This window comes from Ailuropoda melanoleuca, chromosome 13 (assembly GCF_002007445.2).
Source record: "Ailuropoda melanoleuca isolate Jingjing chromosome 13, ASM200744v2, whole genome shotgun sequence".
In the NCBI taxonomy this organism is placed as follows: domain Eukaryota; kingdom Metazoa; phylum Chordata; class Mammalia; order Carnivora; family Ursidae; genus Ailuropoda; species Ailuropoda melanoleuca.
The window spans coordinates 34,069,797-34,086,279 of NC_048230.1; the positions used below are offsets into that span (position 1 = coordinate 34,069,797).

At 47.0% G+C, this 16,483-nt stretch overlaps 2 protein-coding genes across 6 annotated transcripts in view; one reads left to right on the forward strand and one right to left on the reverse strand.

Annotated features, from left to right (window-relative positions):
* Positions 1 to 16,483, forward strand: part of ARSG (arylsulfatase G) — a 102,645-nt gene that overhangs the window by 6,258 nt on the left and 79,904 nt on the right. The gene's annotated exons all lie outside the window — the stretch shown is intronic.
* The window catches only part of SLC16A6 (solute carrier family 16 member 6), a 17,214-nt gene continuing 737 nt past the window's right edge, over positions 7 to 16,483 (reverse strand). Inside the window, exons 1-7 of one of the 4 annotated variants that reach the window (XM_034641214.1) lie at positions 16,306 to 16,477; positions 11,585 to 11,685; positions 9,278 to 9,516; positions 6,706 to 6,849; positions 4,669 to 4,797; positions 1,428 to 2,243; positions 7 to 315 (exon numbers count right to left, since the gene is read on the reverse strand). In XM_034641214.1, the coding sequence (XP_034497105.1) occupies positions 65 to 315; positions 1,428 to 2,243; positions 4,669 to 4,797; positions 6,706 to 6,849; positions 9,278 to 9,509 (1,572 nt within the window). In that variant the 5' untranslated portion in view covers positions 9,510 to 9,516; positions 11,585 to 11,685; positions 16,306 to 16,477 and the 3' untranslated portion in view covers positions 7 to 64. Of the gene's footprint in view, positions 316 to 1,427; positions 2,244 to 4,668; positions 4,798 to 6,705; positions 6,850 to 9,277; positions 9,517 to 11,584; positions 11,686 to 15,882; positions 16,236 to 16,305; positions 16,478 to 16,483 lie in introns of those variants that run through there. The other 3 variants (XM_011232857.3, XM_034641215.1, XM_034641216.1) reach the window with 3 other exon arrangements.

Below are 16,483 nucleotides of genomic sequence, written 5' to 3' on the forward strand. Positions count from 1 at the left end.
CTCCCCCCTCCCCCGTCCGCCCGCCTCCCAGCCAGCAGGGTGGCGGCCCTTCCTGGGACACCTGTCATACTGGTTCCATTTTCACGTAAACCTTATGCTCATTCCTCCCGAGGTCCATTTCGAGAAAGTCTTCAGGTATGTCTTGTAAAGCTTTCCCACGAGGACCCTCTGCCTGTCCTTCGGCTGCAGGGTGATGCTGGCACAGTCCCTTTTTACAGGGTCTCACGAGCGCGAGGCACACGGCAGCCACAGACATGCCCGCCGCGCAGGAGTAGAAGGCGCGGCTGTAAATCTTGCTCCGGTCCACCAGCAGGCCTGGGGGAGAGCACGACAGCTGTTAGCCACCCGGGCCCCTCGCTCACCCAGGCCCCCCTCAAGTGCAGGAGCTGCTCTGTGGCTCAGCCTTCTCTGTGCTATCTAGCTTTTCTAAAGAAACCGGCGTGTTGAAGGTAGGCACCTCTTCTAGACTGGGGAGAAGTAAGTCAGGGCAAATGCACGGCTGAGACCGCCATGTTGCTAGCATGGTCCTCACGGGCTAATCTGTTCCCGTAGAGAATAAAAGTTGGGACAGTTAGATGCATAGATGCATGCTGCTGCTGCTTTTTTTTTTTTTTTTAAAGATTTTATTTATTTATTGGAGAGAGAGTGAGCGAGCATGAGCGGTGGGGAAGGGCAGAGGGAGAGGGAGAGAGAAGCAGACTCCTCGCTAAGCAGGGAGCCTGACAACAGGGACTCGATCCCAGGACCCTGAGATCATGACCTGAGCAGAAGGCAGACCCTTCACCGATTGAGCCCCCCAGGGGCTCCTGCATGCTTCTTTGAAAAGGAAATATTTTGAAGAGAAGGAAGAGCCTTATTATTTTCACTTGGGTTCACTTCAGGGATCTTTTAAAGGAGGTAAGAATTCTCTTGTAATAACTTTTGAGGACCTGTCTCAGAGCTAAGGTATGAGGCACACCCCAGCCCTTCCTACAAGAAATATTGTGTGGTAATCAATCAAGTATTTGCAGAGTGCACTCTGTGCCCAGTTCCCTCATACTCTTCCTTAGAAGGGCAGATGACTTACAAAAGTCCCTCGGTGCTGCTTTCCAAAGTCAGAGGGTAATGAGGTGAGACATGGATGGGGTCCCGTCTAAGCTAAGGCAAGATGGCAGCAAAAAGCCCAGGGCAGCCTTGATGGCAGATAAAGGTTCTAATCCCGACCTGGTCACTCATTTACCATATGACTGTTGGCTGACATGCTTGGGCTTCCATTTCCTTGTATATAAGTCAAGGGAGTTGGCTCAGCTAATCTCGAATCCTACCAGCTCTGAAATTCTATGGGACTATAAAAAGCAGTCTTTTTTTTTTTTAGACTGCAACCAGAGGCAACCACAATTCCTAAGGTGAGAGTAGACAAGGGTACATATTTTGTGCATTCAAATTACCTGCAAGGGGGGGTCCGGCCAGTCCTGCTATACTCTGAATGAAGACATACACTCCAGCCGCAGAAGACATCTTCTCGATTCCCACGACATCGTCTTCGGCGAGCAGCGGAATGTGGGTACCCCCTACTGTTCCGACCATGACACCAAAAAAGATGCTACATGACATGAGACCCCAGAATTCGGTCGTGAAAGTAAAGGCAAACAGAGACACTGTCAGTAAGATGACACAGATGAGCTCGATGTGGATCTTGCGAATGGGCTCTCTGCTGAGGACGCAACCGGCTCCAATCCTTCCAAAAACTTCAGCAATGGCCATCGCGGATAACAAAAAAGCAGCTCGCTCCTGCTCAATGCCCAGACTGATGCCCAAGGGAATGATGTACAGGGAAGGTGCAAAGAACCCCAGTGTTGCAAAGAGACCGAATAATGCGTAACAGATGAAACTTCTGTCTCTCAAGATTGAGAAGTCCAGTAAAGGGGCTTTCTCATCGCCGGGCTTGGAGCTCGTCTTCCCCAGGATCTGCTGCGTGTCGGCCTTCGGCCCCAGTTCTGTGTTGGCGTGACTAGGCACATTTTTCGGTGAGGTAGTGAGTTCTACTCCTGAGTCAATGGAGTCTAGCGAGGTGCGTGTTTTCTCATTTTCGAGCATATATTGCACGTCTTTCCGATTCTCGTGGGCGGTTGCTTTTGGGGACCCTGGTGCTCTGATGATAATTGGTCTTAGCAGCACCCCGCAGACAACGATGTTCAACTGCAGCAAGCCCACAAAAAGGAGGCTGTATCTCCAGCCGATGTTGTCCTTCAGAGCCGTGATTGCTGGAATAAGGCGGGAGCGGAGGGGAAATAAAATCGAAGGTCAAAACGGACTCAAGACCCAGGAGAACATACCCAGCCCAAATGGGGATTCAGCTTTCGTCACGATGGCTGTAAAAATGTACCCAGTGGTGTGAATGCAGTCCAGCTGCCTATCTCCTTTATCCCAGGTGTTGATGCTCTTAGGAACCAGGGAAGGAGGAAACGGGCACAGTGACGATGAGCTGTAAAGCAACGCTTGGTGGCCGAGGGCTCCCAAAGAGCTTGGGAGGGGGCGCTTTGCCAGGTGGAGGCGTAAGACATGAAAGAAGTCGGTGACCTACTTGCAGGTTTGGCAAACAGCAGCCTGCCGGCCAAACCCAATCCTCGGCCTGTCTTTGATAACAAAGCCCCACTGGAGGACAGCCAGGCTCACTCGGCGGTGCGCCATGCGTGGGCTTCTGTGCTGGGACCACACGTTTGAGGGGTGCGGACAGAGCCTTACAGTCCCGTGAAAGCCACGCTAATTACCCTCTGGCCTTCTAAAAATAGAATTTCCCACCTCTGAGCTCGCTTACTGTCCCTGCGCTCATGCGAGCCTTAGTAGTGATGGATTAAGTAAAAAGATAAACGGAGACCCAGAAGCTCGCGATGATCCCAGAATGAAATGATGCCATGGTTCTATGTTTTTCGCTCCGCGGACTGCCCTTCACTACCTGCGTCCTGCCCTGTCCTGCCAGTAAGCTGGGGCCTCGGCTGCTCACCAGGGTCTCGGCTGCTGGACAGCGGAAGGGGAGTTTGGGGCGCCAGCCACAGGAAGCATAAAGCCCCACAGGGACAACCGATATATGCAGGCCTCGCGAGACCCTGGAAGCATCTTCGTCATCAACCCAGAAAGGTTAAATGATATTCAGTAGAATTTTATTACAGTCTAATTCTTCGGGAGCAGACGGGTGTGAACGCAGGCTAAGCTAGTCATCCAGAAGATAGGCTTAGCAAGACAGCACCGCATGTCTTGGTGGGGGGCAGGGGCCACTTACTTTTTTTGCATGTTTCTGTATCTCCCATTCCTCCCATTCATGTGGCAAACTTCAAATTGCAAAATATTTCAGGCTTGGGTGCTTTTTTTAAAAATTTATTTAATTTGCTTTTTAAGTAGGCTCCACGCCCCACGTGAGCCTTGAACTCGCAACCCAGAGATCAAGAGTCGCAGGCTCTACCCACTGACCCAGCCAGGCACCCCTAGGCTTGGGGATTTGGAAAAGCTTTACACACATCTGGCGAAAATGGGTGCAATTTTCCTTTCTCCATTTCCCATTTCTTGAGCGCCTACCAGGTACCAGGGAGATGCCCCATGCTAAGGAACAAAGCCGACCAAGACACAGTCTCCCTCAGGGCATTCACAGACCACCGGTGCGCCCCTCGACATGTTATTTCGAAAAATTTCAAGTGGACAGTAAAGTGGAAAGAACGATACCTACGTGTCCGCCTGCCTGCCCTTCGCCTAAATTCAATAATTAACATTTCCTCTGTCTCCCTGCCCGTCTTCCTATATATTTATATGCACACACACACTCATTTTTCTGAACTACGTGAAAAGCTTCAGACATTAGGACATGTCACCCCTAACTAATTCTACATTATCTCCTTTGAATAAAGCGTCATCCACGGACACATTCAAGACACAGCAGAGTAAGAAATGAATCTGGGTCTCCAAGGTTAACCGTCTACTACCTGTTAGAGTGTAATTCACCTACTGATGTTGAGGTTGCAAAGAAACCAGGGATAGAAATGCTGCTGTGGGGGCGCCTGGGGGGCTCAGTTGGTTAAGCGCCTGACTCCACTCTTGATTTTGGCTCATGTCATGATGTCAGGGTTGTGAGATCGAGCCCCGCATCTGGCTGGGCGTGGAGCCTGCTTGAAATGCTCCCTCTCCCTCTGCCCCTTCCCCCTGGTGCAGGAGCATGCACACGTGTGCTCTCTCGCAAAAAAAAAAAAAAAAAAAAAAAAAAAAGAAGAAAGAAAAGAAAGTAAATACGCTGCCTCTACGACATTGGCCAAAGCAACCTTTTTCATGACACATCTCCAAAGGCNATTAGCATATGTTAAATCCACGTTGACTATGGTTCTTCTAACAAAGGAGAGAAATAATAGTACAAATAATCTCAGGTCATCAGATTATTCATTTTGGAACGAATGTTTCAAGCCTTCCCACTGAATATGTGTCTTGCATCTTCCTATTTATGTCAACTTGGATTAGTATTACGGTGTCTGAAATCCGAAAACGGGATTAGAGAGGACAGAGCCTACAAACGCACTGGAGGAGAGACGGCAAATAACCTTTCCCTGTGCAGACAGTTAAAGTCACCCTTCAGCCGATGGGTGGCAGGTGCAGCCGAGCGCCTCCCCCCAGCCCACGGGCCCCCATGGACGAGTGCAGTCTGCCTACCTGGGGCGAAAGCAAACATCGCGAAGCATTCTCCCGTGGAGGCAACCGCAGTGACCATGGATCGCTTTTTGTCAAAGTACTGAGATAAAATGGTGACCGTTGGTAGGAAGCTAAAACAGTATCCCAAACCTGAAAGAAAGCCGGAAACAGCAGTCAGAACCCCATACTAACTGATCCCAGCAGGGTGGGATTTTTGTGTTTATTTTTGTGTTAATATTTATTTATTTATTTTTTAAAGATTATTTATTTATTTATTTGACAGAGATAGAGACAGCCAGCGAGAGAGGGAACACAAGCAGGGGGAGTGGGAGAGGAAGAAGCAGGCTCATAGCGGAGGAGCCTGATGTGGGGCTCGATCCCCATAACGCCGGGATCACGCCCTGAGCCGAAGGCAGACGCTTAACCGCTGTGCCACCCAGGCGCCCCCAAAAAGACATTTTTGGTTTCCCAAAAGATTATGTGCCAATGAGGATTTGGTCACAATACATGACAATTTGAAAATAATACCAAAAAAGTTAACAACCAGATAATCTAATCTCTTGGAAATCCAAACAGTCCATTTCTGAAACAATTCCTGGGCAAAAGGGGAAATAGAAGCTGCCATTATAGGGGCGCCTGGGTGGTGCAGTCATTAAGCGTCTGCCTTTGGCTCAGGGCGTGATCCTGGCGTTGCGGGATCGAGCCCCACATCAGGCTCTTCCGCTATGAGCCTGCTTCTTCCTCTCCCACTCCCCCTGCTTGTAAAAAAAGAAGCTGCCATTATAAATTACTCTGTCAAATAAATAAATAAAATCTTTAAAAAAAAAAAAAAGAAGCTGCCATTATAAATTATTTGGTGGGGGAGGGGCGTTTATTTTTTTAAATCTTAAGTTCTGGCAGCCAAGAATTTCATTCTGGAAAAAGGTGCTGTAGCAAAAAAATAAAATAAAATAAAATAAAATAAAATAAAATAGGTTTCATTAGATGTCTAGAGAAGCTATAACCATTGTTTTTGGGATGCTAGGAGTATAAAAACCGTTTTCTGTTTTTTTCCCCCTATTTTTCTGCATTAAAACAATTTCTGTAATTCACAATGGGCAGACTATTATTGAATATAGTTTTTTTTTTAAGATTTTATTTATTTATTTGACAGAGAGATAGCCAGCGAGAGAGGGAACACAAGCAGGGGGAGTGGGAGAGGAAAAAGCAGGCTCCTAGCGGAGAAGCCTGATGTGGGGCTCGATCCCAGAACGCCAGGATCACACCCTGAGCCAAAGGCAGACGCTTAACGACTGTGCCACCCAGGCACCCCTGAATATAGTTTTTAAAGAAGACTGGTATTTGGAAATAAATGAGCTTTGTTAAGTGCAGAAATATATGAAAAGTGCCAATCTTCACTAAGTATATATATCATCTGTAAGTGACATGTGGACTCCTTTCAAAGGGAAAAAAGTTTTCTTGCTGCACCCTCCCCCACGGCCCAGAAGCCTGGGACTCCCATGTGGAAATACCCGCTAGCTAAAGAAATTCACATCTTCCTTTGTGAAAATGATGCCTTTTGGATACAAACTCATGCAAAAGAGAAGCTATCTTTCTCATGGGTAGATATTTTTTTTTAGAACACCGTCAAAAACTCTGGGGCACTGAGAGGAGGTTCCCAAAACCCCTGGAGTCCATCCAGCCCAGTTCAGAACCGCTGATCTGAGACACAATGAATTTCAAAGAAAAAAAACAAAAAAAGAGGGGCGCCTGGATGGCTCAGTTGGTTAAGCATCTGCCTTCAGCTCAGGTCCTGATCCCAGGGTCCTGGGATCGAGCCTCGTGTGGGGCTCCCCGATCAGCCGGGAGCCTGCGTCTCCCTCTCCAGGCCCCCTGCTCATGCTCTCCCTCACTATCTCTCTCTCTCTCGTAAATAATAAACAATAAAATCTTTTAAAAAAAAACAAAAAAGACAGAAAGGGAGACAGAAGTACTCTTTGGGCTGGACCCGCTTCTTCCCTTTCCTGGTTCTTCAGATTGAGTATCTGGAGAACTTTCGAGCCCAGGAGCAACACTTACCGGATATGATGCCGATTGAGATATACATGTGGTAGAGCTCGCGGGAGAAGGAGGCCATCACCATTCCTGTGCTGACAAGCAGACCCCCTGTCACCACCACCAGACGGTGTCCGAAACGGGTGCTCAGGACAGCAGAGAGGGGAGCTGCACATAAGGACCAGAATGGGGTATTTTATTTTTTATGTTAAGATTTTATTTATTTTTTAGAAAGAGAGAGCAAGGGGTGGGGGTGGACAGAGGGAGAGGGAGAAAGAAGCGCAAGCATACTCCACACCGAGACCAAGCCCGACATGGAGTTCGATCTCACGACCCTGAGATCAGGACCTGAGCTGAAAGCAAGAATCAGACGCTCAACCGACTGAGCCACCCAGGGGCCTCCGTAATGTGATATTTTAGCTCCAAAGGCATAAGCATTAGCTTTCTTAAGATTTCCTTTTCTTGGGGCGCCTGGGTGGCTCAGTTAGTGAATGGTCTGCCTTCAGCTCAGGTCACGATCCCAGGGTCCTGGGATTGAGCCCCGTGTGGGGCTCCCTGCTCAGCGGGGAGTCTGCTTTTCCCTCTCCCTCTGCCTGCCTCCCCCTATGCTCTCTTGTGGGTATTCTCTCTCTCTCTCTCAAATAAATAAAATCTTAAAAATAAAAAAAAAAGAAGATTCCTTCTCTTAAGTCTTAAACATGGGAGATGATGTGCAATATATATAATGCATTTTATGCAATGGTTATATTTGCTCAACTGGACAGTGTATTCTTTGGGCTTCTTAAAGAGAAAGCCAGAATAACAGTATAAAATCTATACTGATATTTTTAGATGAAAGCGACATGAACTCACCAGGAGCACCTAAAAAGTTAGATATGCATTTAATGTATGTTATTCTGTCATAAAAATGGGTTTCCCATGATGGCTTGAATCGTTTCCTTTTTCTATAGTCACTGTTTCGGATTCCCCCCTTTTCAAAAAAAAAACCTCCATTTCGGGTCAGTTTCTAGCTCAGTTTCATTTGACTTTTCTGAAAATGATATGAAAGTACAGTGCATTCTCCTGAACACCCCAAAAGGAGGATAGCCATAGGATAGATAATTCCGAGTGGCTGATGGATTAGCTCTCATTTAGCGTCTCTACTCCATATTCTGCAGAACATTTAAGTCTGATAAATTCGTTTCCTGGTGATATGTTACTTAGGCTGACCCCGACACTGCCTGGAATATAGAGAGATGAGGGAACCTTTGAGAATTGGGTAAAAGAGCAAGAGAGAACATGCTGGATAGAGAAGGGGGAAAAAAAGGACTAAATTTTGTTGGGGTTGGTGCATACATAACCCTTATGTTAGCAGAATATGAACCAACATTGAATATAGCTCATAATGAAACCACTCTTGCCAGTTTTAGGTAGCATGTTGGCTCAAAGCATTAACTACTATAATAATAGCATTTGGGAGACTTATTTTCTGGTATGATAGTATTAACTGGAAATTTCTTGTTGACCGTACTGTTCTTTTTGGTTATAAAAGAGCTCAAAGCAAAGCTTTGGCATTTTCTTTTTATTTAGATTACCAAAGGTAATATTTTAGTTCTAAGTCACTTCAGTTATCTCTCCAAGAAAGTCAATTTTCCACAATTAAAAAATTAAGTATCTTAATATTCAGTTAAACCATAAGTAGGAACTTTTTGATGAAGCCTGCAAGACAGAGAATTAGGAATAGTAAGAGAAGCTTGTTACTCGATAGGAAAAGAACAGGGGAGCTGCCTCTTTAAGACATTATATGGCTGAAAACTAACTAGAATTAAAGAAAGAAAAGTTTAGAGGTAAGAGTTCCATTGGCAGGATATTAGGGTAAAGTCAAGGAAGTGCAAGGTCAGCCCCGGTAGCTTTCTGAGATGAGTTCAATAGCCGTGTTTTCTCGGAAGCCCTTGGTGTGGCCCCTGGCAGATGGACCCTTGGACCATCGTGAGATTCAGGCCCACAGGGGACCCAGCGAGAATGAGCATGTGACAAGTTATCCTCAAACCCCGTTTCCTCCGACGCTGTTGGACGTGGGAGTCCTGCACAGTGGCTGGCCAGTGACATCCTTCAGGGAAGCAGGTGTCTGGATTTCAGAGTGTCCCTTCTGGATGAGGTCTGTCATTTCACATTCCATCCTGTTTCACGCCCCCTCTTTTTCCTCAGGTACTCACATGTCATGTGCCGAGCCTGTTTGCCACACATGTGTTTATGAGACCAGGGCCTAGGACGCCAAGTGCTTTTGCTGGTGCTTCTTCAGAAAATGACGATACAGAATGGGGTTTACTGCTGGCCTCAGAGTCATCTACCATGTCCTAAGAGTGTGCATACAGTAGGTGTTTAATGCATGTGTGTATACACTAGAGGCCATCAGAGCAGGAAAGAAGGCCTTTTCCTTCGGCACCTCTTGTTTTTTTGCCATCCCCAAACCCCTGAAAACCACGTCACTCACTGGAGGCTGGAAAGGGCCCACAGGTCACAGAAGGAAATGCATGGCAAACGGGACGGTACCGTTACGCAGTGAAGCAGCGAAAAGCGGCACATGCTTACACGTTGAACGGAAAGAGGTACTAACCTGTAAATGTTAAGACGAATACACATATTGATATGACCCATGAGATCCTGCTATTAGATTCATCAAAACTGTCCATTAAGTCATTAAAGAAGACGCCAAATGACTTGATGATGCCGTAGGTAAAGACTTCAACGAAGAAAAAAGAGACAGCTACCACCCAGCCCCATCCTCCATCAGGCACTTGAGTATAAACATTGGCTCCGGAACAAAGCTGTGATGTCTTTTGGGTCATTCTTAATCTGAAATAAAACATTAAAAAAACATTCAGACTAGCGATAGCGTGAGGGTTGCTGTTTCCGCTACTCTTGAGTCAACGATAATAGACAAGCACTACTTACCACAATTCTTAGGGTGATGAATATTTAATTAATATGCAGGTACTATAAAGTCTTTGGGTAACAATTACATATTTATTTAACGGTCACAGCTGGGAAGCGCACTTCCAAATTCTTTTGTATTTGTATTGTATATGGAGCCCCGGAAGAATTTGGAAGTAAGACTTCTCAGCTGTGACAATAAATGGGAAAAACAAAAGGAATCAGAATGGCATAGGTAGAAGCACCCCAAGGGACAGAGAATGGCCACCAGACCCAAGTTTTGATGCTGACCTGCACCTGAAGACAAGTTAGGTAAAGGAAGCTTGCACTGATCATAAGGCATGTTGATCAGAAATGAAGCCTAGAACCTGGGAGGCTAAGAGGCCAACGTTGACATTCGATCTCGCACCTTCTATGGGATAAGTGTTTGCGACATCCTATAGACATCCTATAGACACCCTATGCCTCTCTGCTTGATGCTACTAGCCATTCAGATCACTGATCCCGTTTCCCACTCAGTCAATATTGTGATTGTGATCTGGTGTCCCCTGTGGAGGAAACTACAGGTGAGAACTCTGTCTTCTGGGAATTTGTTTAGCAAGAGTAAGTTCCTCGAAGTCAATCATCACTTGATGTATCAGCAATTGACAAATACTCTAGAATACAGTGACCAAAGAAAGCACTACAAATTTGCAAGGCCCCAGGCAGCCAGTTAACCTAATCAAGGTACCCCTGACCTTAATATGCTTTTCCATCTGAACTACAACAAATGTCGGAACAGACTTGTGCCCATAACACCACTAGTAAGGGGAAACACTGTATTTAACACTGGAGGGAGGACGGGTGAACTTGAGTCTTCCCCATTGTGTCTAGCACACACATGCAGAGCCCCTGCCACAACACGCATTTTGAAACAGTGATACGGTATGTTGGCCAATTGAACATAATAAAAATAAATAAATAATTTTTTAAAAGTAAAAAAATAAATAAATAAATAAAAGAAAAGAAAAAAAAGAAATAGTGATGTGTGTTTAGCCCAGCCCCAAATTAATATCTGTAATAATACATGAGTCCACAGTCTTAGAACACTTGGACTGAAGAATTCTCTACAATCATACAGTTGTATATGGGTGAATTTTCAGGATGTGTGGGTGTCCTTATCCTGGCTGTAACTTGTGTTCAGTACTAAGGCAGGTTTTATTGATAATGCAGGGCAACTGAAAAATAAGAGGACACAACCTCGTCCATCCAGTCGACTTGCCAAGTTTGGGGAGCAGGATCTGATATTTTGAGTTTACTCTAAAATCTTAAAAAAGCAGCAAATCTGACCTATCATTCTACCGAAGGCACCATTCCCACCGTAGCCTGGGTCTCAAAGTCAGTATATTCACTTTCCATCCTTTACTGTTAAATATTTGATTGTGTGAAATAGGGCATAAGATGCTTAAAAAAGCTTATGTTCTCTGCAGCAGAGACCTCTGCATTTTCATGTGCGTCCGTGTGTCCTTCCTGAGAGCACCTGCACGGGGGGAGGGCAGTGAAGTGCCTCAAGATGCAGGCTAAGCACTGACGGCACAGTTTTGCCGTTAGTCTTCCCCAACATGGAAAGCAGCTGATTTAAGAAGGAAGTAGGGAGCCCTCCCCCAAATGAGGTTTTCACAACGCCCCTCCTTCATTAGACTTTCCAAATTCATGCCCAAGATGAGGGCAGCTGGGGCAGAGGAGTGAGATAGTGCTGGGCTTAAGATCTAGAAGACATAAAATTAAAATAAAATAAAATAAAATAAAATAAAATAAAATAAAATAAAATCACTCCCCAGCAATAGGGTCTATCGACTATGGAGTATTTCTCCGTAGGAAGAGGTGGAGGGGGGAGGGAGGGAAGTGGGGTGAGCCCACAGCTTAGGTCCTTAGCTTCACCCTTTCTACCTCATCCCCCTACCGGACCATTAGTTTGGGCTTTTCCTTGTGGAACCCCAGACTCCTTTACCAGCCTAACTGGCTCCGTGCGTCCGGTACGATTAATCTCTTTGAAACGCTGCGCTGTTATGACATTTTTCTGCTCAGTCTTTTTCAGTGGCGTGCCTCTTTCTGACGGATAAAGAAAACCCATGGATTAGCCTGGCTTTCAAGGCCTTCATCGTTGGACCCCACCCTCTCTTTGTAGCCTTCTCGCTTCCAGTTCTAAGACTCGACTCAGGCCCTGGTCCAAATGGACTCCTCCTTGCCCTCCCATCCCTAACTACCTTGTCTATGGCCACACACACCCCCCCCCCCACCATACAGCTGGCACCTGTCGGGCCCCACTCCAACAAATCTTCCTTCTTCCACAATGCCTCCTCTGACCCACTTAACCTAGGGGGTTCTCTTCATAGGACAGGTATCCCTTAGTAATGGGGTATTGTTTACTTATATGTGTTTATCTTACTTGCTCAGTTAAATTATAAGCTCAAGGAAAACAAATCCTGGGGCCTTTATCTCTTTGTACCTTCTTCTCCTTTCCTGCCTCCAGACCCTGCACACAGTTGGTATTTAGTTTTCCAACAAAGTGCCTATGAGGGGCCAGGCCTATGAGGGGCCAGGGATACTCCAGTGACAGACAGAGGGATGGTCTCTGTCTCTATGGACTTAAATCTCTGCTGATGATAATGACAGGGATCCTAAGCCTGAAATGCGTAGTAAAACCATTTGCCACATCCTTCCAGAGCTCAGCACATTTCTAACAAGCAGTTAGACTAAGCGGTAACCAAGCCCAAGGACCTGCTGGCACGACTGTTCTAACCCAGAAAGGTGCCCTAAGACGAGCTTAGCGCTCAGGACCCACCTGAGTAAAAACATACTGGGATAAAACTGATCAAGGCCCCAAAGAGACAGACTGAAACTTCTCTCTAGCTTAAAACCACTACGGAACCAAGAGACGGAATCTTTTCGTTGGGACTGCATGTAGGACAAGACTGCAGTTTTTGTATGAAGAGGGGACTATCTACCCATCGGCAGAAGGTTCTGGTGATGAGTGCCTGCCTCACTCCTTTGCCCTTTATGATTTGTGTTTGGATGTGCAACACGGTGGGGTTCCCATCAACCGGGAGCCCTGTGGTGTTACAATTATGGAATGTTAACTCGGAAAGGGGACTTGGAGCTCATTTGTCCGTCTCATGGTAAAATTGTACTCATTTTGCAAAAGGGGTTGGAACTAAACCCAAGAGAAGGCACTTGACCTAAACGGTCCAGAATCAGATCTCCTGCCTCCCAGGGTCCTGCCCTATCAGTTTAAGGGACAGCGTTCTAAAGGCCCGGAAAGGGATGTCTTAGGTAGAGATTGTAAGGAATGCCTTTCAGAGACAAATACTTCCTTGACCTCCCTGTGTAAAGAGTTCTGTAAACTGTATTACCACTTAACCATGTGACCTTGAGAAAGTCAACTACACATCTCTGGGCCTGAGCTCCTCAATAGTCAAAGGAGGTTGGCCTGGAGGCTCTTTAAGGTTCCATTCTGCTTTGGTAGTTCATACTCTCGTATTCGACACGACGTTCTAGGAATCTCCTGATTCCTCAGGCCAAACCTGGTGGCCCAGGGAACCTGGGAATGAGCAGGAAAGTGCAAATGCTAAATGGTTCTTGCAATGTAGGTGAAAAGTAGTTGGACCCTGCTTAGACCTGATCTGCAGTGGCTAGTTAGATGGCAGACTTGACTGCTCTCTGTCTGGGGACTTTCTGAGCTCCCTCTGGGTGTTCGATTCCTTTGTTTTTGTAAATTTTGCTTTACGTGCGAGCTACTCCCCTGAAGCCAGATCCCGATAGAATTTTCACCTGCATTCTTAGGTTTCTTATTATCATTACTGGGAAGATGACACCCCCAAACCCACTCCTTCTCCAAACCTTAAACCTCTATCATTCCAAAGCATCGCATGTCCTATTGTATTTAGCTTTGAGGATAAGACACCGTCTAGAAAAATCCTAAAATAACCTGGTTTCTGAAACATACTGGATGAGAAGCTCTTTGTGTTTTGTATGTCTGAGCACCTGGAAGGGTCGTTGGCAGCTCCTTCCAGACCCACAGCCCGGCAGCACGTTCGGACGAAGTATGTGCTCATTAAAAGTTCCCTAGCCAAGGTAGGAGTCTTGGCGCGCTGCTGAAGCAGGGCCCAGCTCTAGCCTTAGAAAACGCAAGTGAGGAAGTCCCTGCTTGCAGAATAAATCCTTCCCTGGACTCGTCTCCTATTTCGTACATCCATTCATTCCGTAGGCCAACTGGCTGGAAGTGTCTGCCTCCTCAAAGCTAGAAACCACGGCCTGAATTTTGAACTCAGTGACTTAGAAGCCTCGGTGAGTCCCAGAGTATGAAATACAGTCTGGTTCGGTTTTTTTTTGGTGATGTGAACTTAGCTTACGGAAAGGGAAATTGATTTGCTGTGTGGGGGTCTAACTGGTGAGGCATGCCAAGGGGCCGAATCACTTTGCTCCTTGATTCCATGCTGTCGGAGAGCAAGTAGAGTTTTGCTCCTGATCTCTGATCTCTCCCTGCCCTAAGCGTCTATGCTTTTCACACGGCTTTTGAGCCTGACTTGCTCTGAGTTACACTTTCATCCTTCTTAACTCTCGAACCCTTTGGGGCAAAGCCCATGGGTTTGTTGTCTGTTTATCATTAACTGGCTGCACAATCTTGGGGAAATCACTTAATCCCTAAATTTCATCATCTGTAAAGTGGGGATTAGACACAGCGGACTGGAGGGTCTCTCCCAACTGTAAAATTCTACAATGGGGGTTCCAGGCAGCCAACCCGCCTGTACCCTCATGTTTCCCCAAAGCAAATACAGTGACCAAATACGCGGGGCAGTTTGAGTATTGCCAGTGAGTATCTGGTTGTCTTAACCTTAAATAAGTGAGGATTCTGCCAAGGCGTGGAAATCTACTCTTCCTGGGGATTTCACTCTGAGTCCATTTGTTGAGTAAAGATTTGATTTGGGGGCATCCAGAATGCAAAACCTCAGATTATTATAGGCCATGAGAGTGTTAGTCCAGGGTCAGTTCCGAGCAAAGTACAAAACGCAGCCTTTGGATGGAAATGGTGGTGACGGCTGGGATAAGCCAAGCCTCTCGGCAAATGGCCTGCCAATCTCTGTTCTTCTGAAAGGCGTAGCCCAGAGAGAACAGCTTTCGACAAGTTGTTTCCAGCCCCAGTTGTCAAAACCAGTCTGTATTTAGGTGAAGTTCATTTGAATTCTCTATTTAAAAAAAGTCCCCAGCCTAACCTGGAGGTCTGCCTCAGCAGCTCTGAATCACTGGCTACTAACCGATTCGCCCACTTGACAAGATCACGATGTTGAAACCTGAACCCCTAGTTTAAGTGTCCTCCTCAGGAGTTCCACTGAGGAAGGTCCATTTTTGGAAACCACAGAAGGAAAACTCACAGTTAGTGGTCCTCATTAAGACAGGAGGAGCTTTTCCACTTGGCTGCATTGTTTATTTACGAACTGGAACTCTCTATCTTGGCCACCCTTCCCTTAATTATGAGAAGAGGTATTTCTTTATCCCGGGGGCAGGATGTATTGTTGACCCCAAAAATGCCGCGTAATGGTGCTTGGGACATGGGAGGATGCATCGCTTCGAAATTTCGGCATAAGCACTTGGTATTTTTTTTGCAGACAAGACACTCATCTTATTATGATTTGCAAAACTGTAAGATTACGGAGAAATCTCATTCCCAGGGTAGAAACCCTCTCCTGAAGAAGGAGCTAGCACGGAGAATCTAACAGTGCAAACACCACCAGCTTCCAGGTTGTCAAGTTGTAATGCTCTTCCCCAGTTGGCTCCGGGGAGCTTTTTCTGAGACTAACGCCCCTCGCGTTTGGTGACATTTTACGTGCCACCTAACAAACTTCTGTCACCTGTCTGCTGGGGGAGAGTGGGGGTTTCATTTTAAAAGAAGAGGAAAAAAAAGAAAAGGAAAGGAAAAAAACCCTGAAGGAAATAACCCATTTCCCCTGCAAAATCATCCTCCGCCACTACGGAACTGCTCGGCCACACGGGCGCTTTCCTGTGGCTGGCAGCCCCAACCGGGAACCTTGGAAGTTGAGCGGGACCAGCGTCAGGCGCTAACAGCTCGGACCGTCAAGGTGTAGGACCCGCGCTCCGCAGGGCAATCCCTGCCTTCCCTCCGCGGGGTCACGCTAGCTGCCCCGGTGCGTGTGCCGGCTGGGGGCGGGGGGGGGCACAGAGATTCCCACTTGCCCTCGCGCTGCCTCAGTGGCCCGCCTGCGCGCGCGCGCGGGAGCCTGGGGAAGGTACCTCTGACATTTCGCTCTTGTGACGCTCAGGCAACTTCATGCGGAAAATCCACGCAGGGGTGAGCCGGACGCTCCCCACTCGCCCGACCGCCTGAAGCCCCTAACCCGGGGCGGGGGGCAGTCCAAACCAAGCCTGCCTCTAGCTATTTTCCGGACCCCAACTGCCAGGGCCACGGGCATTCAACTCTCAGCTGCCCACACTGGCTAGAGCGCGTCATCCCGGTGGCCCTGGGCATTCCCAACTGTCAGAGAGAATATTTTTCAGAATAACCTCTCCAAAATGTTAAGATGTGAAATGGTCTCCTCCCGCCTCCCCCATCATAAAAAATAAAATAAAATAAAGCTCCCAACACAGATTAAAAAAAAAAAAACCCACACCCCACAATCAAACTTTTAAACATGTAAAATAAGAAAACCAACTCACCAAGTTAGAAGGGAAGAGAATAAACCCCAAAAGGCTCCCAATAAGGCGGAGGCTTGGCCTCCCCCTCCTTATAAGCCGCTCGGTAACATGAGAAAGGTTTAACCCCTTAGGGCGTGGGCCCGAGCCTACCGCAAATTCGCTCCGGCGGGTGAGCACAGGGCGACCGGCCCGCAGCGCC